Source organism: Nycticebus coucang, chromosome 13 (genome assembly GCF_027406575.1).
Source record: "Nycticebus coucang isolate mNycCou1 chromosome 13, mNycCou1.pri, whole genome shotgun sequence".
In the NCBI taxonomy this organism is placed as follows: domain Eukaryota; kingdom Metazoa; phylum Chordata; class Mammalia; order Primates; family Lorisidae; genus Nycticebus; species Nycticebus coucang.
The window spans coordinates 99,979,875-100,003,600 of NC_069792.1; the positions used below are offsets into that span (position 1 = coordinate 99,979,875).

General features: G+C 51.0%; 1 protein-coding gene across 3 annotated transcripts in view; it reads left to right on the forward strand.

The window, feature by feature from the left end:
- The window catches only part of DENND3 (DENN domain containing 3), a 61,358-nt gene that overhangs the window by 23,656 nt on the left and 13,976 nt on the right, over window positions 1-23,726 (forward strand). For 2 of the 3 annotated variants that reach the window (XM_053558975.1, XM_053558976.1), the window contains 10 exons: window positions 1,051-1,206; window positions 3,447-3,543; window positions 6,598-6,701; window positions 7,187-7,386; window positions 9,357-9,878; window positions 13,744-14,003; window positions 15,870-16,040; window positions 17,100-17,229; window positions 19,234-19,341; window positions 21,794-21,933. In XM_053558975.1, the coding sequence (XP_053414950.1) occupies window positions 1,051-1,206; window positions 3,447-3,543; window positions 6,598-6,701; window positions 7,187-7,386; window positions 9,357-9,878; window positions 13,744-14,003; window positions 15,870-16,040; window positions 17,100-17,229; window positions 19,234-19,341; window positions 21,794-21,933 (1,888 nt within the window). The remainder of the gene's footprint in view (window positions 1-1,050; window positions 1,207-3,446; window positions 3,544-6,597; window positions 6,702-7,186; window positions 7,387-9,356; window positions 9,879-13,743; window positions 14,004-15,869; window positions 16,041-17,099; window positions 17,230-19,233; window positions 19,342-21,793; window positions 21,934-23,726) is intronic. The other variant, XR_008373836.1, reaches the window with a different exon arrangement.

The window sequence follows — 23,726 nt, forward strand, 5'->3', positions numbered from 1 at the left end:
CTGCTCCCCGCCTGGCCTCCCGTCTCCTGTCTGCTCCCCGCCTGGCCTCCCGTCTCCTGTCTGCTCCCCGCCTGGCCTCCCGTCTCCTGTCTTGCTCCCCGTCTGGCCTCCCGTCTCCTGTCTGCTCCCCGTCTGGCCTCCCGTCTCCTGTCCTGCTCCCCGCCTGGCCTCCCGTCTCCTGTCCTGCTCCCCGCCTGGCCTCCCGTCTCCTGTCCTGCTCCCCGCCTGGCCTCCCGTCTCCTGTCCTGCTCCCCGCCTGGCCTCCCGTCTCCTGTCCTGCTCCCCGTCTGGCCTCCCGTCTCCTCTCTTGTTCCCCATCTGGCCTCTCATCCCCTGTCTTGCAGTTTATCTGCCTTCCTGTTTCTTCCACTCGAGTGTAGGCGCCATTGGGCAGGGGCTTGGCTTGTGCTTGCCCCTCCTGCCCAGCGCTCAGGTTAGTGCTGCCACGTGGGAGTGCCCACAGAGCATCTGAGCCCAGGGAACAGCTGAGCTCCCTTCAGTTCTGTTCATTTTGTACATTTCCAGCCACACACTTTCTGAGTGATTGACAAAGTCCCTCCAAAGGTGCATCTTGGGTAGTCCTGGGAAGGCAGGTGTCGGGGTGACAGAGACAAGTGAGTTCTGTCCCCAAGTGAGGACCCCAGGTGAATAAGTGGCGATCCATGGTGGGCCCTGAGTGGTGACACCAAGGACGTGTGGCGCAGGCCACAGTGGGGTATCTGAGCCTGCCTGGCTGCTGGGAACTGTGGCTGTCCTTCCTGGTGGCCCCGACCTGGGAGCTGTAGTGTCCTGGTGGAGGGTGTGCCCTTGCCAAGCAGGGCATGGGGATGGGATAAGTGTGAGTGGTCTGAAGTCAGCCTTTGTGCATTCGTGTTTGGAGAACAACTCCTGCAGTGGTGTATTCTTAAGGCCCACCCGCCCCTCCCATTGTCAGTCTAAGTGTCCATCTGGGAGTGTGGCCCCCATGGAGAGGCTGAGTGCCACCGTGTGCTGCTGGGTGCACAGCAGTCACTGGTGATGCCCGGCTGAGCCAGTGCCCTCTGCCCCCAGGATCCAGGGCCTCCAACTCCACCATGAGCTGCAGCTGGCTCACTGCAGCTCCAGCACGGACCTGAATGAGGGCCAAGCCCGCAGACGGGCCTGGCAGCAGCAACTCAACTCCCAGATCCAGCAGGCGACCCTGCAGCTGCTTGTCAGCATCTTCAGGTACGTAAAGAGTGTTTCTGGTGCCTGTGAAGGTGGCCGGCCAGCCTGGGTCCCACACAGGGGTACTGCCCTGGAGCTTAGGTCATTGGAATGAATGTAAGACAGTGACGAGGAAGAGACCTGTCCCCCACCCCTGTCCCCCCGCTAGCCTTTTCTTGGGATTATTGTGATCAGCAAGGCTACTGGGGCCCTCCTAGCCACCTCTCCTTTCAGTGACTACCTGGGGTTGGTGTTTCCACGGTGGCCCTCTAAGGACATGTGTATCTGACAGAGACCTGGGGGTGAAGCTCATCCTACCGGCCTGTCTGGCTGAGGCTCAGGTGGGTCTGAGGAGGGCTCTGTCTTGAGAGGCCCACATCCAAGGGCTGGTGTGGGGACAGACATGTCACTTTGATGTGATTATAAACTAGATCATGAGACCACATTAAGGACTCCCTACTAGGATGGATGGAACACTCAGGATTTGCTGTTAGAAAGTTTTCTTTCTCCTCTTTCCCGTCACAACGCCATCAGGTGTCTCCGGTGTACCTTCCCTGCACATGAGCTGGAATTAGTTAAGAGAACTGGTAGAGTGTTCTTATTCAATCCTGATGCAGGGGTCGGGCTGGTATTTCTGGATGTATGGTCATTTGGGGAAAGGTGGTGACTGTGTGCTGAGCATTACTCCCCACACTTGGTGACAAGTAATTTTTACTGCCAAACCCTTTAGGCCTTTTCTTTCTTCCAACCCTCTCTTCTCTTTCTCTTGCAGTGTCTTTCTCTCCTTCTTGCTGGTTTCTCCTGAGCCCAGTAGCAAAGGAAGGCGCCCCTGACGTGGGTCTCGGCTGTCCTGGAGGGGCCTCTGCCCAGCAGGGCTTTAGTGCAGCACCCGCTGCTGTGGCAGTGCTCTGTGTGGTCCCTTCAGAATGGAAGTTGTAACATCCTTATTGTTTTGGTGTATTCATTTATACAAAGCAAATAACTTAGGACAAAACGGGACAGTATCTTACAGACAGGGGGCATTGCTGCAGCTAAAGCAGCATAACCAGCATGGTTCTAAATATGTCATTTTCCTTTTGTTCTGTGAATCTTTTATGAAGAAGGTTGTTTTTAAAAAAAAAAAACTTCACAAGCTCAATGAGTTGATTAAAAAGCAGAGTATATGATAATGGGTTATGCTGTTTCATTTCCCCAAGATGAAATGAAATTTTCCCCTCTACAAACTGAACAGGCCCTGTGAGGTTATGGGTTCAATCTGCAGAATATTTGGATCTGGGAGATGGTGCACTAGAGTCCCTATAGGGTGATAAGTGTTGATGACAAAATGGGGTCCAAGAGGCAGAGCAAGTTGTCTGGGCAGATTGGTGGCTGAGTTGGCCAGCTCCCCCTGTGGTGTCACCACCCCGAGCTCGAGTGCACGAACATGAACAGTGACTGGGCTTTTGGTCTTAATTCACATTAGGAACTGGGCCTGGACAGATGAGGACATGGTGCTCTCTGTTGGGGTTTCTGGAGCTTGACCATAGACGACATCCAAACTGGCTCATTTTGGAGGGCACAATAATCTTTCCAAAGAACAGGGATTTGCAAAGTTTGCATTTCTTTTTTTTTTTCTTTTTTGAGTTTCACTTTATTGCCCTCTGTAGAGTTCTGTGGCGTCACAGATCACAGCAACCTCCAACTCTTGGGCTCAGATGATTCTCTTGCCTCAGCCTCCCAAGTAGCTGGGACTACAGGCACCCACCATAACGCCCAGCTGTTTTTAGAGACGTGGTCTCGCTTTTGCTCAGGCTGGTCTCCTGAGCTCAGGCAATCCACCCACCTCGGCCTCCCAGAGTGCTGGGTTCACAGGCATGAGCTACCGCGCCTGGCAAAGTTTGCATTTCTTATGATTTTCTTTTTGCTACTAAAAGTGGTAAAATTTTTTTAGGTACTTAAAAATATTTCAGCACAGGGCAGTGCCTGTAGCTTAGTGGGTAGGGAGCCAGCTACGTACACCGAGGCTGGCAGTGGGCCAGCTAAACAACAAAGACAACCAACAAACAACAACAACAACAAAACTAGCCGGGCACTGTGGCAGATGCCTGTAGTCTCAGCTCCTTGGGAGGCTGAGGCAAGAGAATCACTTAAGCCCAAGAGTTTGAGGTTGCTGTGAGCTGTGACACCACAGCATTCTACCCAGGGTGACGACTCGAGACTGTCTCAAAAAAAAAAAAAAAATTTTTTTTTCAGCACTTAGATGATTCTTTTCTCACTTTTAGGGAAGTGAAGAATCATTTAAATTATGAACATAGAGTATTTAATAGTGAAGAATTTCTCAAAACAAGGGCTCCAGGGGACCAGCGGTTTTATAGACAGGTAAGAGGTGTGGGTCTGGGTGTCTGTGTGTTCAGTCTCTTAAACATTTGTCAAAATAAGTTTTCTCAGCATATAATATTTTATTAAGTGTATTAGCTTTTCAAGAAGTTTGCTTTAGCATGGGTCCTTTGATCATCTGGCCCTTATTTTTAAAATCAGTTTTATAGAGTATCACATTCTTATAATAAAATACACCCATTTTAAGTGTGTGGTTTGACAGATTCACAAAGTTGTATCACCAGTTCCTCAGTCAGGACACAGAACACCCCCACCGTCCCGGTCGGCTCTGCGTGTGTCCCCATCACCCAGGTCTGCTCATCTCAGAGGCCTGTGCCAGGGCGATCCCTCAGGCTGGGCTCTGTCTCCTGCCTGGTCTGTGCTGCTATGGTTCTCCGCAGTTTGCTCCTTTTTACTGCTGGGATTTTTTGATTGTTGGGACACAGCAGGCTTTGTTATTCTATCTATCTACCTGTTAACAAGCATTTGGAGCCAGGCACGGTGGCTCATGCCAGTAATCCCAGCACCCCGGGAGGCCAAAGCAGGAGTTTGAGATGCGCTTAAGCAAAAGTGAGACCTCCCTCTCTACTAAAAATAGAAAAATTAGCCAGGTGTGCTGGGCATCTGCAGTCCCAGCTACTTTGGAGGCCGAGGCAGGAGGAATGAATGCCTGAGCCCAGGAGTTTGGGGTTGGCGTGAGCTATGACGCTACAGCATTCTACCCAGGGTGACAGAGTGAGTTTTTTCTCAACAAAAAAAAGAAAAAAAAAAGAAGGAAGACAGAAAGACAGGGAGACAGAGAGACACCAATACACATTCGGGTTGTTTCAGTTCTTCCTGACACACAAAGTGACCTTTGGGCTGTGCTGGCAGCCAGTGCAGTTGTGGGGCTTGTTTTCACACCTTTGAGGCAGGTCCCCCCAGGGCTCCTGAAGGACCCGGAGGCCAGCCAGGACCCTGCATGCTGGCTGCTTGGTGCTTGCATGGCTCTCTGCCAACTATGAGCTTGGAGAACACCTTGCTGCAGCTTCCTGCCTGTTCCTTGCCTGGCTTTGTGCAGCTTCACCCTGTGTGTGAGCACCTCGACCTTCAGCAAATGCTGGAGGGGACCCCTGCAGACTCTGGGAACTTTTTCTGTGCAGTTCCTGCCCCAGGCTTCCAGCTTCCTCAGCCTCCATGAGCTCCAGTCTATCCCCTCAGCTGGGCAGCCATAAGCCTGTGTCTCTGTCCCAGGAGCAGGAATCCAGCCTGGGCTGCCTCTTGTCCAGTGTCTGAAAACAGTTGTTTTGTCTGTTTTCCTCACATTCCCTTGTAGTTTGTCAGGTGGGTGTATCTGTACCTGGTGTACTGCTCCGTGGCCAAACCTCATTCAGCTGTTAGAAAACATGGTCTTCTCCATGGGAGGACATGTTGGACCAAATGTTTCAACATAATGACAGTAATTTCTTCTGCCTGTGCAAATGAGGAGCAGTAAACAATTGGGTTTACTCATTCAGTAAATATGAGCATGAGTGGTGGTGCCCAGTCCTGTGCCATGCCAGGCTGGGTGGTGAGGACGAAGCTGTCGAGGATGCCGTGGCTTGGCCTCCCGGAGCTCCCATCCTGAGTACATCCAGCTCATTGGAGCATCTCCGAGCCAGGGAAGCCGAGAGGCTTTGGAGCAGAAGTGTGACCCAGATGCCCTGACCCAGCTGTTGAGTGTCATCTGTGTCTTAGGATAGCAAGTGTGGATGTGAAAGAGCAGCTGGGGAACAATCCTAGGCGGGGACAGTGGCAGCAGCCAGGCGTTGGCACCGAGGAAGTGGTAAGGGTGTTTGTACCTGGTAAATGTAACCCGTTCTTCGCACATCACGTAACACAAGAACAGGTACAGCCCCGGGACAGTGCCAAGAACCCTGAGACCCACTCCGCAAAAGGAGCACAGGACAAGTGCAAGAAATGAAACCCAGGATCAGAGAGGAGTCCAGAGCTCAAAGCTCACCGCCGTGGTGATCAGGCCTTTTCTGGGTTCCAAGGAACACTGTGCTGAGCTCCTCAAGCCTCCCTGTCCTCCCTGGCTCTGCTCTGTGGCCTTTCCTTAGCACCCTTGTCTGGCCTTTCCGTAATGACCTGGCCCGTTCTGAAGCCCACCCAGCTGCGGGCAGAGGGCTGCTGGCTCCCATTGCTGGGCTGTCTCTCTCGTTGGCCGAAGACCCTCACGTTGCACCGTCCGGCATGGCCTGCTCCATTCTTCATCTTTCTGTGGGCATTTTGCATGTGGGTTTTTTTTTTGAGACAGAGTCTGACTCTATCACCTTATAGAGTCCCATGGCATCATAGTTCTCAGCAACCTCAAACTACCAGGCTCAAGCAATCCTTCTGTCTCAGATGGGGTTACAGGTGTGAGCCACTACACCTGGCTCATTTTTCTATTTTCAGTAGAGACAGGGTCTCACTCTTTCTCAGGCTGGTCTCTAGCTCCTGAGTTCAGGCAGCCCACCTGCCTCGGCCTCCCAGAGTGCTGGGATCCCAGGTTGAGCCATTGCCTACGGCCTGCATGTTGGGCTTTTCACGTTTGTCCCTCTTTGGTTTCTGCGGGAATCTGGGTGCTGTGCCCCACTTTCTTTGCCGGGGTTGTGGACGGCCTACAGGCTTCCAGCCACCTCCTCTGCAGGCCCTGGGTGTCTGACAGCTGAAGGGACCCAGGCACAGGGCACCCTCAGGGATGTGTGGAGTACAGGGATGGGGGTGCAGCCTCAGCACCCAGACCCAAGGACTCTGAGGACGCAGATGCCGCAGAGCTGGCTGTCTCAGGGGGAGGTCTGGATGTTTGAAATTTCTGTGATTAGAGGGTGGCTATATCCTCCAGAATGGCAGGTGAGGAACTGCAGGGTGGTCTTAGTAGGTTAGAATACATTGAGAAGGCTGCCTGTTTTTCGGAACTTTGTCCCATGGAGCCAGTTGGTAAGTGTCCCCAGTCGGCAGTGGGGAGGTGCTGCGGGAGGGCTGCCCAGGGACTTCAGCAGTGATACGGGGGGACTCAGAGCGCCCAGTGACTCACCCCTCTGTCTCTTGCAGGTGTTGGACACCTACATGTTTCATTCTTTCCTTAAAGCCCGGCTCAGTAGGAGGATGGATGCCTTTGCTCAGATGGACCTGGACACCCAGTCTGAAGAGGACAGGTGCTTTGCCGCTGGGTTTTGGGGTAGTATTATGTGGATAGAAAAATGATCAGGAAAATTCTTATGCTTCAAAATTTGTAATGAGTGAGGTGGCAACAGTCCAGCTCTTCTTGTGTGTCTGTATTTCTTGAGGAGCCTCTGAACGCTCCCGGCAGCAGCGCCGTCGCTGCGCTTTGCTCTCCCCACCACTTTCTCTCTTTCCCCCCACTTAGCCCCCCATCCCTGAAGCCTGATTTGTTCTCCATCCTTCCCCTGATGCTTTTCCTGCTGCACCTCAAACATCTGCCCCCGCAGACAGGCTCTCGTCACTTCCCACGCTGTCTCTCTGGGGCCACAGTTGAGCCTCCCTGCACCTGAAGCGGTGAGATTCAGGCAACATGTTCTTACTATTTTCTGCTTATGTTCAAGAATATCAGACAGTTTAGGCTTAGTCTTCAATCATTACTGTATCTATAAAGTCACAGTGTTGCTTTTTTATACCCCAGAATAAACGGGACGCTTATAAGTCCACGAAGACCGACGGTTGAGAAAATAGCCTCGAGGAAGCCCTCGGCCCTGCACGCCGCCTACCGGCGCATGGTGGTCAGCATGCCCAACCTGCAGGACATAGCCACCCCCGAGCTGGTGCCCAGGAACTCGTCACTGCGGCTGCTGGACACTGCGGGCTGCAGGGACAGCAGCACAGGTGGGGAGACGCCCCTTGTCGGTGCTGCCTCGGGGTCACACAGTCAGCATCACAGGACATGAAGGTCACGGGCTTGTTTGTTCCTTAGCAGCTTGGTTATTGGAAATTGTTTTAGAATACTCATTTTGCAAGCTGCATTGATTATGGACAGTTATTTCTTGTCCGTGTTTTCTATCATCCAGTGTCACTGCCAAAGACAAGAGCTCTGCACCATTTCAGTATTTCACACGATGCATTGTGGACACACATAAAATACGTGTTCACGTGTATAAATGGGTCATGGGATGCAGTAACAATTAGGCCCCTGCTGAGCAGCAGGTGTTGTCTAGAGGCTGTACAGGAGCCCCATGCCCCAGCCCCCCTCTCGGAGGGCTGTGAGGTGAGCAGGCTCGGGTTGACTGCTGAGGCTGTGACTGCAGAAGTGACTTTTCAGCAGGGGGGCAGATGTGTGGGGATCTGAGCTGCACGTTCTGTCCGTGGTGGTTGGGAGAAGTTGTCGGGAGGCCTGGGGCCACTGGTGGCCGTTGTCTTGGGTTAGGGCAGCAGGTACTGGTGGGGCCTCTGAGTGATACTGCGTGAGCCCCATATCTTGATGACCCTGTGGGAGGTGGGACCTGGCAGGGCAGTGTGTGCAAGTGAAAAGGCTGTGATGCCCTGTAACCACTGAGCGTCGCATCTCAGACTTAGCAGCCTGGAGGCCACATGGGTCTGAGTCTTCTGTGCAGCCACTTCCTTGCTGTGTGACCCTGGACAGGTTACTTCACCTCTCTGGTCCTGCCATTCCTCTTCTGTAGGTCTGTGTGTGGCAGGTGCTCTGTGCTTACTCACCCTGGGAACAAATGTGCTCTGCTTTTTCTGCCCTCTGAGCCTCCACACCATAGTTCCCTGACCTCCTGTGGGTCTTGTGGGCCCCAGGAGCTTTGGGGAGGAGAGGAAACCAGCACCCATTTGGTACTAAACACCTGGGAGGCCCTTAGTAATGTTTGTAGAAAGAATTGGTGAGGGACGCACACCTGGTTTGGGTCTGGCTCTGGCAAGTGTACTTGGAACAAGCAACCTAAGCTAAAAAAGCCTCAGTTTCCACATCTACAAAATGGGAATAATAACACCCATGTCCCAGAGCTGTCTTTAAGGGAAATGAAACAATGATTTTAAGGACATAATCCTGCCTAGTGATGAAGCCTCAGTATCAAATGTTTTAATAGTAGTAATAGTTTTTTTTTTTTTTTTTTTTGAGACCGAGTCTCACTATATTGCCCTGGGTAGAGTGCCATAGTGTCACAGCTCGCAGCAACCTCAATTTCTGATTCTTTTGACTCAGCCTCCTGAGTAGCTGGGACTACAGGTGCCTACCACCATGTCCGGCTATTTTTTGTTGCAGTTGTCATAGTTGTTTTAGCTGGCCTGGGCTGGATTCGAACCTGCCAGCCTCAGTGTGACTGGCACTGTAACCACTGTTCTATGGGCGCCGAGCCTAGTAGTAATAGTTTTTTTTTTTTGGAGACAGAGTCTCACTATGTTGCCCTGGGTAGAGTGCTGTGGTGTCACAGCTCACAGCACCCTCCAACTCTTGGGCTTAGGTGATTTTCTTGCCTCAGCCTCCCGAGTAGCTGGAACTACAGGTGCCTGCCACAACAACTAGCTATTTTTTTGTTGCCGTTGTCATAGTTGTTTTAGCTGGCCTGCGCTAGATTCGAACCCGCCAACCTCAGTGTGGCTAGCACTGTAACAACTGTGCTATGGGTGCTGAGCCTAGTAGTAATAGGTTTAGCAAATGAGCTTGTTCAATGAATACTGGCTACTGTTACTCTCAGGGTTCTGTGGAAGCAAAATGAGTGGCTGTCACTCTGCCTGGGGCAGATGGAGCTTTCTGGAAGCAGCCACTGATTCTTGTCCAGAAACACTGCCCTTGACAAAATGATGCTCCTGAGGTGTGCTAACTATACACTTGTGTTCCCTTCATTTCTTAGTTCTGCATGAAGCCCCTAAGCCCACGTACACATTCAAGATTCCAGAGATCCACTTCCCCTTGGTGGGCCAGTGTGTCCAGGTGTATTACGCTGACTTCGTGGAGCTGCTGAGTAAGGCCATGAGCTTTCTGGCCCCTGAGAACTCTGTGCTCCTGGCCAGGTACTCCTACCTGCGAGGACTTGTGTATCTGATGCAAGGACAGCTGCTGAATGCCCTCTCGGATTTCCAGAATCTGTACAAAACAGATATACAGATTTTTCCCGCTGACCTGGTTCGGAGGACGGTGGAGTCTCTGTCCGCTCCTGAGCGCACCCAGGCTGAGCGGATGCCTGAGCTGAAGAGGCTCCTTAGCCAGGTCCTGGATGGGCCGGGAGAGTCTCCAAAGACAGACGACCACGTGAAGAACTTCGAGCTTCCCAGGAAGCACATGCAGCTGGAGGACTTCGTGAGGAGGGTGCAGGAGTCGGGCATCGTGAAGGACGCCCATGTCATACACCGGCTGTTTGAGGCGCTGACTGTAGGTAAGAGGATGGAGGACCTGCCACGGGATTTAGACCCTCAGAGACGACAGCAGTGGTGGCAGCAGCTAGGTAGGGCACCAATGGTCACAGGTGAGACCCCCACAGTGTGATGGCACTGACCGGACCACGGGTGGAGTGAGCAGCACCTGTGGGCAGGGTCCCATCGTCTTAAAGCCAAGCCGCGCTCTTGGTGGGAGGGAAGGACTCAGGATGTCTGAGGGGAGCCGGGCTCTCCCTGTCCCCAGGGCATTGATCATTGGACAGGATGGTGTCCTCTGTTGAAATGCTTCAAACACACAAAAGTGCAGAGACAATGCAACAAAGGTCAGGTGCTCCGCCCACTAAGGACGGCCACGTTTCCCACATTTAGGCAATGGTCATATTCTTAGATCCAGTCAAGCCCCATAGACCCTTCTCCCAGAGGGAGCTGCTATCCCCAACCTGACCTTCCTTTTCCGACCACTGGCTACAAAGGGATGTAGGGTGTCCAGACGTGGAGCCTCAGTTTGTGTGTTTGGACCAGCCATGGTGTGTCAGCTTGTGTTTTCAGGGTGTACCCACTGCTGCAGGTAGACCTGGTTCATTCCTCCGACCACCAGTGGTGCGGGCTGGGGAGGGACACACTTGTTCACCCACTTGGCTGTTCAGTGGTGTCCATTGATTTTACCTTTTCAGATGCTGACACGGGGGTGTCCCTGTGCCTGCTTCTCTAGGTGTGTGTGTCAGCTCCCCACAGGTCTATGCCCCAGGTTGGGTTTTGAGTACTAGCACTGTCATTGGGGTGCCTTGCCTGTGAGATGCCTGCTTCCCTGTGGTGGCTGGGAGATGACACCTGGTGGCTGTCCCGGGGGCATCTGCTCACTGCTCCCGGGATGCTCGGATCTCTCACCTGCAAGCTGCCCCTTTCCTGTCTTTGTCCGTTTATGTTGGGATTTTCTCTTATTGATTTGTAGGGTCTCTCTCTCTCTCTCTCTCTCTGTGTCTCCAAGATCTCACTCAGTCCCCCAGGCTGGAGTGCCATGGCATCATCGTATTTCACTGCAGCCTCAAACTCCCAGGCTTAAGCAGTCCTCCTGGCTCAGCCTCCTGAGTATTAAGTTTTAGGAAATAAAAGTATTCGATGAACACTAGCTACTATCTGGCCCGGTTGGGCTATAGGCCTTGTGGGTCCTTCTGTATGTGCAGCTGTACCTTCTCTGCAGCTCTGCCCCATGTCCCCTCTGTCCCCACCCTTCTGCTTCCCTTCAGAACCACCCTGTGGGAAGATTCCTTCACCTTCCCTGCCTCCTCCTTGGCCAGCCCCTCTCACCTTCCTGGAGCTCTCTGCCCTCTTCAGACCCTTCTTTGGGGCTCCATAACCTCCTACTGCCCTTCCCACTTCTCTCCCTCTGCCTCTGACCCTGGCAGGGTCTCTCCTTCCCCAGGGAATGAGCTGCTATGAGTGGGTTTTGGGGATTCTTGAGTTGGCAATTGGGTGGAAGAGTCGAGCTTTGTCAAAAGACCTGATATTGGTAGGAGTTAGGATAAGGGGGTCTGTCACCTGTCATGTGACACCCTGCCAGAGTCAGGCTGGAAAAGGAGCCATGTAACACTGGTTAATAAAAGCACTGGTTAATGAGATTTTATCACTTATGAGGCATGACTGGCCAGGCCTCTTAGAAAGGAGTTGGCAAGAGAGTAAGGTTGGAGTCCAGTCCTCAGTGCACACTCTGCCACCGTGTGTTTCTTTTCTTCTTAGAGCCAGTGAATTTAAAACTTAAAAAAATAGGCTCGGCGCCTGTGGCTCAAGAAGCTAAGATGCCAGCCAGATATACCTGAGCTGGCAGGTTCAAATCCAGCCTGGCCTGCCAGACAACAAACGGCTGCAACCAAAAATATGGCCAGGCGTGGTGGCAGGTGCCTGTAGTCCCAGCTACTTGGGAGGTAGAGGCAGGAGAATCGCTTGAGCCCAGGAGTTGGAGGTTGCTGTGAGCTGTGATGCCACGGCACTCTACCCAGGGGACAGCTTGAGGCTCTGTCTCAAAAAAAAAAAAAAAACCCAAAACTTAAAAAATATATACATGTAAGCAATGTACAATCATTGTAAACCAATCAGAAAATACAGGTAAGCAAAAAGAAAACGAATTATAGGAATTTGAAATCCCGCCACCTGGTGGTGGTTTTCACACAAATATCCTAGCACCTGCAGGCCGCGTGGTGACAACCTTCTGTTCATCTGGGTCCCTGCAGTGCCACGATCCCTGCTGTTTCCGAGGAAGGCGCAGTCAGCCCACCACCCCTTTGATGCCCCTTTCATAGGGCAGGCCCCTTACAAGTTGCTCTGTGACCACCGAGCTGTCCCAGGCTCAGCTGTGGCCATAAGAGCAAGTTTTCTGGTTACTGCTGTCACCACTGACACCTTGCTCTGAAGTCAGAGCTGGGACTGTGGCCACACCTTTACTGCTTCAGATCCGGGCCTCTGGGCAGGTTGGGGATGAGAGGACTCAGGTCCCGTCCTCTTGCACAGTGACAGCAGACCTGCACATGTGGCAGCACAGCCCTGGGTGGACCGTCGGCCTGGCCTCGGTGTTTGGCTCTACCAGCAAGGGGCTTTCCTCTCCATGCCTCAGTTTCCTGATTTGTGAATGAGCCTGATGGTAGTACCCACCTCATAAGGTGCTTCAGAGGAATAAATGTGATCCCGTGTGTGTCTGGAGCGTGGCTTTCAGTCCATCCAGTGTCTCTGGATGTAGTGGTGCCCTAAGGGAAATGTGTGTACAGCTCAGCAGTATCCTGGACAAGACAACTCTGCCTTTTCAGGGAAGACTGCACATGGGCATGTTTACCTGGGTATTGAGGGATGGATAGGAGTTTTCTGGTCCGAGCAGCCAGGAGAAGCGTGTGCACAAAGAGATTTAACAACATGGCTTCTTTTGGAACATACTTGGTATGGGTAGAATGTAGGGTGTGAAGGGGAGGAGGAGCCTGATCCTGGAGGAATTTAGGGCTTGGTGTAGAAAAGTAGCCCTGAAGATCTGAACGAGGGAATGGGAACTCCATTCTGGGTTCTGAGCTAAGCAGGCTGCAAGCAGGGAGCTGTGAAGGCAGGCGCCATAGAGGAGCATTTTCCTGGGCAGGACTGAGGGAACTTGCCTTTTAAGGGACAGAGAAAGGAACAGACAAGTTGGGGATACAGAGGCAGACCTGAGCCAAGGCCAGGGCAGGCGCAGGGAGACATTAGGGGGTCAGAATTGGCAGGACTTATTAGCAGTTGTGTGGGATTTGAGGGGGTCGTCCCACCTCCGGTTCACAGTTACGGAAGCAGGTTGTCTCGCCTAAAGTCACACTGCTAAGGTGCAGTGAGGCTGGGCTTCAGACTTGGGCTCTCCCCAACTTCAGAGCCCATGACTGCCAGGCATTTGTAACTAAGATGATCTTGATTGAAAATAATAAAAGTAAACTATTTGTTCACAACTGAGCAGTACTGAGGTAGGGCAGGTTCCAGGCAAGGCTGATCCAGTGGTGTGGGTGTGTCCCCAAGCCCTGGTCTCTCCAAGGTTAGCTTTGTCATAGAACTAGCTCCCCTGTGGCCACAGGATTAGTGGCACAGTTCCAGTGATGAGGAAGGTCTTTGCAGCATAAGAAAAGAGTGTCCCTGCCGAGAGCTTCCAACCCAAATCCTAAGAATTGCTGTGACTGCCTGGCCTGGGGCTGGAAAGTGCTGGAGGCTCAGCTTAGGTTGTGTATCCACTTGGAGCTGCAGGGAAGGCACCTTCTGTGAGGTATTTTCCCTCCAGACAGCCCCATGTGCTGACATAAGGGGTTATGAGCCATTTCTGAAGGTCAAACACAAGATCTTAGAAGTCTTTTTCTTTATAAAACTAAGGGCAGCAGAAACAAATTGACCCAGAGACATTCAGAGATTTCTACAACTGCTGGAAGGAGACGGAGGCTGAGGCCCAAGAGGTCAGTCTGCCTTGGCTGGTGATGGAACATCTGGACAGAAACGAGTGCGTTTATAAGCTGTCAACTTCCGTCAAGACAAGCCTAGGCGTCGGCAAGATCGCCATGACCCAGAAGCGCCTGTTCCTCCTGACGGAAGGGAGACCGGGCTATGTGGAGATTTCCACCTTCAGAAATATAGAGGTAAGGGGAGCACAGACCCACAGTCCTGGGGCCCACGCGTGCCTAGGAGGGAGCAGCCGGTACCCGCCGCGCCCTCTGCCGGCCACTTGCCGCCTTCTTGTTCCTCAGTTTGCTCATCCTGGTCCCCTCCTAGCAGGTTGTTATGAGGATGGAGCAGGTTAAACTTGTGACATGCTCAGGTGGTAACTGTTCATCTCTTACTGAACGTCTGATACAATGAACTTGCATTTGGGAGGTGAGGAGTAATAGGTGATGCAGACTGAACTTGTAATTAGAGCAAATAGGAGACTCACAGAAATTAATATATCTATAGGATGTTTAGTAAGAAACTGCCATGTATCAGCCTCTGTGCTGTAGCTCACATTTTCTAATCATGTTCCTACCTGGAATAGATTGTTTATTTTATAACAATTTAAAAATTTCCTAACAGTTTTTTTTTTTTTGAGACAGAGTCTCAATCTGTCACCCTAGGTAGAGTGCTGTGGCATCACAGCTGTGGCATCACAGCTCACAGCAACCTCAAACTCTTGGGCTTAAGTGATTCTCTTGCCTCAGCCTCCCAAGTAGCTGGGACTACAGGTGCCTCCCACAACACCCGGTTATTTTTTTGTTGTAGTTGCCATTGTTGTTTGGCAGGCCTGGGCTGGATTTGAACCCACCAGCCCTGGTATACGTGGCTGGTGCCCTAGCTGCTGAGCTATAGGCGCTGAGCCATTTTTTGGGGGTTTTTTTTGTTTGTTTGTTTGTTTGTTTTAGATGGACTCTTACTTTGTTGTCCTGGATAGAGTGCTATGGCATCATAGCTCACAGCAACCTCAAACTCTTGGGCTCAAGCAATTCTCTTGCCTCAGCCTCTTGAGTAGCTGGGACTATAGGAGCCCGCCAGAATGCCGGCTATTTTTAGAGATGGGATTTTGCTCTTATTCAGGCTGGTCTTGAACCCATGAACTCCGGCAATCTGCTCACCTAGACCTCCCAAGCTCCAGGATTACAGGCATGAGCCACCGCACCCAGCCCAATAGTTTTAACATTATATTTTAGAGATAGTCATTTGCCCCGTTGAAGAAATGTGATTTGTGACCTTGATTCATCTTATGCCTTATAGTTATCTCCCCCAATTTAGGGGGACTCTAAGAGGCACACTGGACATGTCAATGTCCTGTACTGTCAGTGCTGAGTGGTCGTGGGAGCAGGGAAGGCAGGGACACCACAGCCCAGCCCACAGCAGGTGCTGGGCCCGTGGACCTCTCTTGGGCTGTTTTCCTTCAGTTTGCTCTCCTCCACCTGCTTTGGAATTCCAAAGAGAGAGAAATATTTGAGGATGTGAATGAATGTACCACTTTTACATGCTGGGGGTGCACATGTGTCTGGGTCCATGCAGACACCAGTGACAAGTTACAGCTGCTGTCTTCCAGGGGATGGAGGTCCTGAGCAGCTGGCAGGAGGGCTGTGGTTGACACCAGCTGTTCCTAATTCCAACACTTTTTCTTTCTTGCTTTTTCTTTTTCTTTTCTTTTCTTTTTTTCGAGACAAAGTCTCTCTCTGTCACCCTGGATAGAGTGTAGTGGTGTCATAACTCCCAGCAACCTCAAATGCCTGGCTCAAGAGTTCCTCCTGCCTTAGCCTCCTGAGTAGCTGGGACCATAGGCTAGTTTTTCTATTTTTAGTAGAATGGGGTCTTGCTCCTGTTCAAGCTGGTCTCGAACTCCTGAGCTCAAGCAATCCACCCTCCATGGCCTCCCAGAGTGCTGGGATTATAGGCGTGAGCCACCGTACCCAGCCTTCTTTCGCTTTTTCTTCTCATTAATCCACATGTTCTTTGCATATGATTTTGCTTAATTCTCTTTTCTTTCTGTGCCTTTGTAGGAAGTCAAAAGTACCACAGTTGCTTTTCTACTTCGGAGAATACCTACTTTGAAAATTAAAATGGTGTCCAAGAAAGAAGTCTTTGAAGCCAACCTTAAAACAGAGTGTGACCTTTGGCACCTGATGGTGAAGGAGATGTGGGCAGGGAAGAAGCTGGCCGATGAGCACAAGGTCTGACCACAAGTGGGGTCTCCCTTGCCCTTTCCCAAGCCCAGGTGCAGTGCTCATCTGTCAGCTCAGTGGCTACAGCCTTGGTCCTCCAAGTAGAATAAGTTGGTTAGATGAGGTCCCTGCAGGAGGCACTGAAGAGTTGTGGTTTTCATGACCCAGCAGAAGGTCTGTGGCCCTGGAAAGGCCATGATAAGCAAACGCAGACCCTGGCCGGGCCTCTCGGGGCCATGGTCAGTGCTGCCCTGCATTTTCTTACTCCCTCTCCCCACACCCCATGGTGGTGTCCCAGCGAGTGTGGAGGGCTAGGAGCTGCACTGTGCTGACCTTGTCCACTCTGCAGGTCAGGCTTTCTGTGTACACCCTGATCTGAGCCTCCAGTACTTGGCAAGGCAAGTACTGGACTCCTTCAACAGGGTTTACGTGCTAATTTACAATTTGCAACACATTGATGGCTCTGGTTATATCGAATGATGCTCTGTAGTTATAGAGACGTGTAGCCCCATGAATCATCAGAGAGATGCTGGGGACGATGGCACCGCCATAATCTCGAGGCTGGGAGTGCAGGCCATCCCTGAGGGGATGTTACCAGTCACGGGGGCATGGGTCTGGCCCTTTCTGAGGTTCCAATGTTCTGTGATTCTTGGGCTTGGCCAAATGGGTTGTGCGGAGGACCGTTTTTGTAATTAAGTTTTACTGGCACACAGTAGTGCCTGCTCTTCTACCCAGTGTTCAAGCCGCCTCCGTGGCAGCAACCCCATGGCAGGCACCTTGGAGTTGTCACTGCGAGATTTTATGGCCCACCAAGCCTGAAATGTTTACTCCCTCACCTTTATAGAAAATGTTTGCCAACCCCTGGTATAAACAATTGATATCTGTCTTCACTAAGTGAAAAAAAAAATGATGTGACATAAAATCCAAACTCATCATTCACTTAAACTCTTCACATTGCTTTGAAAAAATGCAGTTTTAGAAGTATTGTTTTATGCCATGTGACAAGGTGAATAGTTCACTGATTTTAGTGATTATTCTTGTGTTGAAATGCACCTGTTTCTGTCCTAGGACCCTCAGTACATCCAGCAAGCGCTGACCAACGTGCTGCTGATGGACGCTGTGGTCGGTACACTGCACTCGCAAGGGGCTATTTATGCTGCCTCCAAGTTATCTTACTTCGACAAGTTGAAGCATGAACGTAAGATGGGCATGCATCCGACGTAATACGTAAGATGGGGCGTGCATCCGATGTAATATTAAAGATGGGCGTGCATCTGACGTAATACGAAAGATGGGCGTGCATCAGACGTAATACGTACGATGGGGCGTGCATCCGACGTAATATAAAAGATGGGCGTGCATCTGACGTAATACGTAAGATGGGCATGCATCCGACGTAATAATGTCTTAAGTGGTTTTATCTGGTTGACACTTGTCTTATCAATTAGAACTGATCCCAAACTTACTGATTTTTTTCTTTTATACCGTCTGATTTGTTTTTGAAGACCACACGTTGTTCTGCATCTTTCCTTCTTTTGACTCAGCTGTGGATCTCAGAGCTCTTTGCTTCTGAGGCTGTTGAGCACCTCGTAACTTAGGTGTCTGGGTGGCCCTCCAGGGTACACAGTGAGGTGCTGGTTGTGATTACTAGTTGCAGATGGCAGAATTGCCTCCGATGGAGTAAGTGGAACAGAAATCCATGGACTGATCTGGTGGTTCGCGCAGTCTCCGGGCAGGTCAGAGCTGCCCTTGGCCGCCTGTAGGCAGGACACGCCGCTGGGCGGCTGGGCCCTGGGCAAGATCTCTCTTTTCTTGAGCTGGTCAGTTTCCCTAGACAGGAGTGATGCAGTCCCCTCACTGCAGGGTCACATCTAACTCTCACATACAGAGTTTGGGGTTGCTCAAAAAAGGTGATTTTCAAGTCCGGGATTCTCTAGTTTTTTATGACTAAGTAGCATACAATGCTTGGACACAGCACGTTTTGTTGTCCATCAGTTGGACATTTGTCCAGCTGTGAGCACTCATGCCCACGTCTCGGTGTGGATGCCGCGTTCACTCCTCTTAGGCAGATACCTAGGGGACTCTGGCTTTTTAACAGGAGGTCCCAGGATTAGAAGACACAAACCTCAGGTGTGTGTGTGTTCATTCACTTTGGCACGTTTTACCCTGTTTGTGACGTCTATCATGAACCGGGGGACCCTGCTTACTTCCTGGCCACAGTGTCAACTCATGACAGAAGGTCTAAAAATGCACAAAACTAAATCCAGAAGTCCTGGCGGCTCAAGGCATTGGTAGAGAAGCCCGTCAACTCCCACTGTGTTCTTATGCAGCGCCAGGCTTGGGCGGTCCTGCCCGCCCCCTGCTCATGGTGTGACCCACAGTTGCCACCAAAGGTTGATTTTAGTTTTCTCATCTTTCTCTTCATAAAATGGGGATGATAGGATCAGTCTCACCCGGTTGTGTGAGTGTAACAAGATTCAGGGACAGGAGAGTAGGTGAGCCATTAAAGGGCAGACTGCAGAGACTGGCAGTGGGGCGACCCTGCAGCACCCAGAGGTCAGCAGAGGGGCCGCAGTCTGGTCCCAGGGGAGTCCTGTCCTGAGCCATTGAGGTTTAGTCTGGGAACATTGTTAGATCTTTTACTGCAAGAGAGGAACGGAGAAGGCCACCCTCAGGTACGGTGGTTTTTAACTGAGGGTGATTTTGCACCCCACCCCTGGAGAGCATTTGGCAATGGCTGGAGATATTTGTGGTGGTGTTTGTGTGTGTGTGTGTGTGTGTGTGAGGGGTGTTCTGAGCATCTAGTGAGCAGAGATCAGGAACATTGCTCATATTGCGTGGTGTGTAGGACACAGCCACCACCCCTGGGCAGAGAATTAAACAGTCCAAAATGTTCTGAGGGTGAAAGGCCATGCCTGGGGCTGGTCTCTGTGTCTCAGCCTGGAAATGTGTCCTTATGAGAAGTGTTTTGAGTCTCTGCCCTTCCAGGTGGTTGGGTGTGGGTGAAGGTCAAGGTAGGTGGCTTAGAGCTGAAGAGAGTATGGTGGGAGGCCTGGAGAAGTGGGGGGAGGCTTTCCTTCCAGCCCCCCCAATTCACAAGTTGTGAAGGTTTCCCTTTAGAGGGCAGATTGATGAGGCTGTGACAGTATTAGTGCCTTGCGCAGGGGACGGGAATGGAACGCTTACAGTGTCTGTCTTTCAGTGCCCATGGCAGTCCCAAAGACAACCTCGGAAACACTGAAGCACAAGATCAATCCTTCCGCTGGGGAGACAGCCCCGCAGGCCATCGACGTCTTGCTATACACGCCAGGTAAAGAGAGATCGCTTAAGTGTTCGTTGCTGGTATTTTAAAAAGCAATCTGATAACCCTGAAGTCAGAGGAGACACCATCACAGCTTCGTGGCATAAACAGGGGAGGGCCTGCTTCTGTCACCCAGGCTGGAGCACAGCTGCACAGCCACTGCTCACTGCAGTCTCCAATTGCTGGGCTCAAGCCATCCTCCCGCCTCGGCCTACCAGAGTGCTGGGACTACAGGTTCGAGGCCCGCGCCTGGCCCTTCTTTGCTTTTTGAGGCAAAGTGTATATGAGGCTGTTATAGCCGTTCCTCAGACTTAGCCTGGTGACGGCCAGAGCTGGGGTGGCGGGGAGCCCATGAGAGATCGGGACAGGGCCAGCACCTGTGTCACAGTCCTCACTCTCTGTAGCAGCAAATGGTAACAAATCCACATTGTTATCTATAAGGCCTGGAGGCAGTGTGAAAACATCTTGAAGAATAAAGAGGCTGCTTTTCCTACAAAGCAGCTGCTACTTCCAAGGAGATGACTGAGAGCCGGTGGCCGACATAGCCTTTGCCGACCGTGTGGGAGTGGAGGGACAAAACCCACAGTCAAGACCACCAAGAAGAGCCCTGGTTAGCCCTGGCCTTGCATGGCGACTCCAGAGGGCTCCCCAGGGAGTTAGGAGAGCTAACTAGAGGCCCTGATGGGATGGAGTGTGTGTCTCAGGGGCGGTGTCTCCCCGAGGAAGCTGGCTGGCCAGGGCAGTCAGTGCCCCCAGAAAGCCCGGCAGAGTTGCACTTGCTGACTTTGCCCCGCAGGCAAGGCCACCTTCTTGGCTGATGTGGACGCAGTTTCCATGTGGGAAAGGTGGGACTGAGCGCCTTGACCTGCTCACAGTGCTCACTTCCAAGGGAGTGAAATCTAAGTGTGAACAGTAAAAGCAAACACACATAAATAACTAAAGCAAACTCATTTCTAGAGGATATTAGTGGAGAACGTATTCATAACCCCATGACATAAAACTACTACCTTAAAGAAAAAGGCTGAGGAATTTGACTACATTAAAAGCAATGATTTTAGAAGGATACTTTTAATAGAGTGAAAATGCAAGTTACAGAGTTGGAGAAGATGTTTACAGCACAACAGAATTAGTCAGCATTTTAGATCAAGAATAGAAAAGCTGGCCAGGCATGGTGTCGGCACTGTAGTCCCAGCTACTTGGGAGGCAGAGGCAGGGGGATCACTTGAGCCCAGGAGTTTGAGGCTGTGGTACCCTTTGATTGCACCACTGTACTCCAGCCTGGGCAACATAGCAAGACACCATCTCAGCAACAACAAAAAGAATAACAGAATAGGCAGGTGCGGTGGCTCACATCTATAATCCCAGTACTCTGGGAGGCTGAGGTATGAGAATCGCTTGAGCTCAGGAGTTTGAGACCAGCCTGAGCAAGAGCGAGAACCTGTCACTGCGAAAAATGGAAAAATTTTTCCATGGCGTGGTGGTGGGTGCCTGTAGTTCCAGCTACTTGGGAGGCTGAGGCAGGAAGGATGATTGGTTAAATCCAGGGGTCCAAGGTTGCTGTGAGCTGGGCTGACACCATGACACTCTAGCCTGGGTGACAGAGTGAGACTGTCTCAAAAAAAAAAAAAAAAAGAAAGAAAGAAAGAAAAAGCAGCTACAAATTAGGGAGAATGAGACAACGCAATCAAAAATTGGCAAGAGGCATAGATGCTTCACAAAAGAGGACATTGAATGAACTAATTAAAGCATCAGCCTCATTAGCAAATACGGAAATACAATGAAATCACAGTTAAAAAACAGAATCTCCACACACTTATTGTGGACGTGATTAAACAGGTTGACACCACCAAGTGTTGGGGAAGGTGTGGAGCTGGGTTCTGCTGTGCTCTGGGTGCGGGTGTGAGCATGGAAGCTCCGGGGCTCTGCAGTGGTCTCTCCAACTACCCCCTTCTCTGCCTGGGCTCCTGCTCTTCTCTGTGCCCCCCAGGTGTCCTGGCTCTGACCCTGTCTGTCTGAGCTGCAGGAGGTGGGCAGAGTCAGGTGTGCTTGTCTTGGTTTCCAGCACCTAGCAGGAGAGACCCGGTGAACACCCCAGGAATGGTGAGAGTCACCTGCTGACGCACCCAAAGCTGCTCCTTCTCCCAGGATTCCAGTATTTTGGGAGGTCAAGGTGGGAGCATTGTTTGAGTTCAGGAGTTTGACACCGGCCCAAGCAAGAGCGAGACTCTCTACTAACAATAGAAAAACTAGCCAGGCGTTGTGGCAGACACCTGTAGTCCCAGCTACTCAGGAGGCTGAGGCAGGAGGATCGCTCTAGCCCAGGAGTTTGAGGTTGCCATGAGCTAGGCTGATACAGTGGACTCTATCTGGGCAGTACGCTGAGATTCTATCTCAAGAAAAAAACAAACAAACAAACAAAAACGCTGCTCCTTCAGACATTTTGGGTTTGATTGCTCTTTAGGGCACCTTGACCCAGCAGAGAAAGTTGAAGACGCTCACCCCAAACTATGGTGCGCCCTGAACAACGGCAGAGTCATTGTGTACGATGCTTCCTCCTGGACAGTCCACCAGCACTGCTTCAAAGTGGGCACTTCCAAACTGGTGAGTGCTGCAGACCCCCGGGATGTGGCCGTGTAAGCCACCCTGGGCAGCAGGACCCACAAAGCACCACTCAGCTTCAGTAATAGGAGAACTTTAATCTTGATCTTGAGTTTTAAATTAAATGTGAGCTGGTTCCAGCCGAATGCTCACACATCCTTATCTAAGGGAGAAGATAGTGCTTCTGCCCCCATCTAGGATGACTTCAGTAACCAGGAGGAGCTAATCTGCTGCTGCCCAGCGCTGGCCACGCTCACCCCTTGGGAACAGTGTCTCACACCCCTGCCCCAGTGCCTGGTTTCCCCTGGAGCGGCACTTTAAAACGAGCAGACCTCACCTGCCACGCCCTGTGAGAACTGGCGCTCACCCTGGCTTGAGTGGCATCTAGCCACCCCTGTACAGGCAGGGGACAGGGCAGGGTCCAGCAAAGCTCACAGTGTCCACCCTTCACACATCTTCCTGTACTTAGCAGCAAGCTTGAATTTTTTCTGATAATTTTATAAGTGTAACTGTTAATACATTTTTAGTGCTATGTTGTGGGCACTACCACAGCATTACCTCCGTTGTAACCATGGTAGCTGGAGCGTGGGACCTGGGCCCCTGTCTCACTGGTCTCCTGGGCCCCAGGCAGCCCCTCCTGGTGAGCGGCTCCTCCCTGCTCCTCCTGACACTCACCCAGGGTGACGCTCGCCCAGGGTGACACATCCTGCCAGAGCGTCCTTCCATGTTGTCCGGCAGGGCCCTGCCCTGGGGCTCCTGTCCTCTCTGGGGCTCCGTGTTCCTGCTCTCTCTCCAGTCATGCATGTGTGGGTGTCCCTCATATTGCACATTTGAATTGCATTCTATATTTCTCCAAGTATTTTCACATTGATGCTTCTACTATCTGCTGGGCTTTGTCCTGGTCAAGACACTCACTCTCTGCATATGAAGGAAGCTCCTGCCCCCAGGATCCTGCTAGAGAAACCTTATGCTCTGCTCCCTGGACATGATAAAGCCTATTTAAAAAAATATGTTTAATGTGGAAAGAACGATCTAGTGATGTGTATGTACCAAAGTACATGGCAGGCACGGTCGGGTGAGAGTTACGCTCCCACATCTAAAAATCATGTGACAGGCCATGGCATGGAACATGCTTTCAAAACTGTTATAAAACAGAAATAGTATGAATTCAAATACATTTTGCTGAGAGGGTGGAGGTCACTCTTATATGCTTGAATGGCAAACTTTACTTGTTAGTGAGATTATATCACTAAATTATTTTCCCCCATATTCAAATAATGGGCCTCACATGATAAAGTAACAGGATCCAGTTACAGTAAATCAAAACTTCTAAAAAGTCTAATTGTACTTTAGATCAACCCAAAACAAAGAAAGAAGGAATTAAGGAAATTGTTCTTATTCTAAATTTAATTTTTCCTGTTCTTAGTTATAAGCATCTCAAAGACTTTCAAATGATAGAAGAACTTTAAAAACCCTAGTTAAAATAAAACCAAAAGGCAGTCTCTACTGCTGCCAATAGGCCAGTAACATTTAAAGCAATAAGTTATCCCAATTATGTGCAAATGTCTTCCTGCTAGTTTTATAGAAATATTTCATAGCATTTAACAAGGAATAAAGTCAGATCCCATTTCATGACAGTGCTGGCTCCTTTCAAAATATTTCATCTAAGACATTTTATCTTAATACTAATTTGAAACCTGCCAGTCAACAACAACATGCTCATGTGACAGAAAAACTCAGTTGAATCTGGAGGGGTTGGCGGGGCCCTGCCCACGGGGAACAGTGTGCAGGCAGGG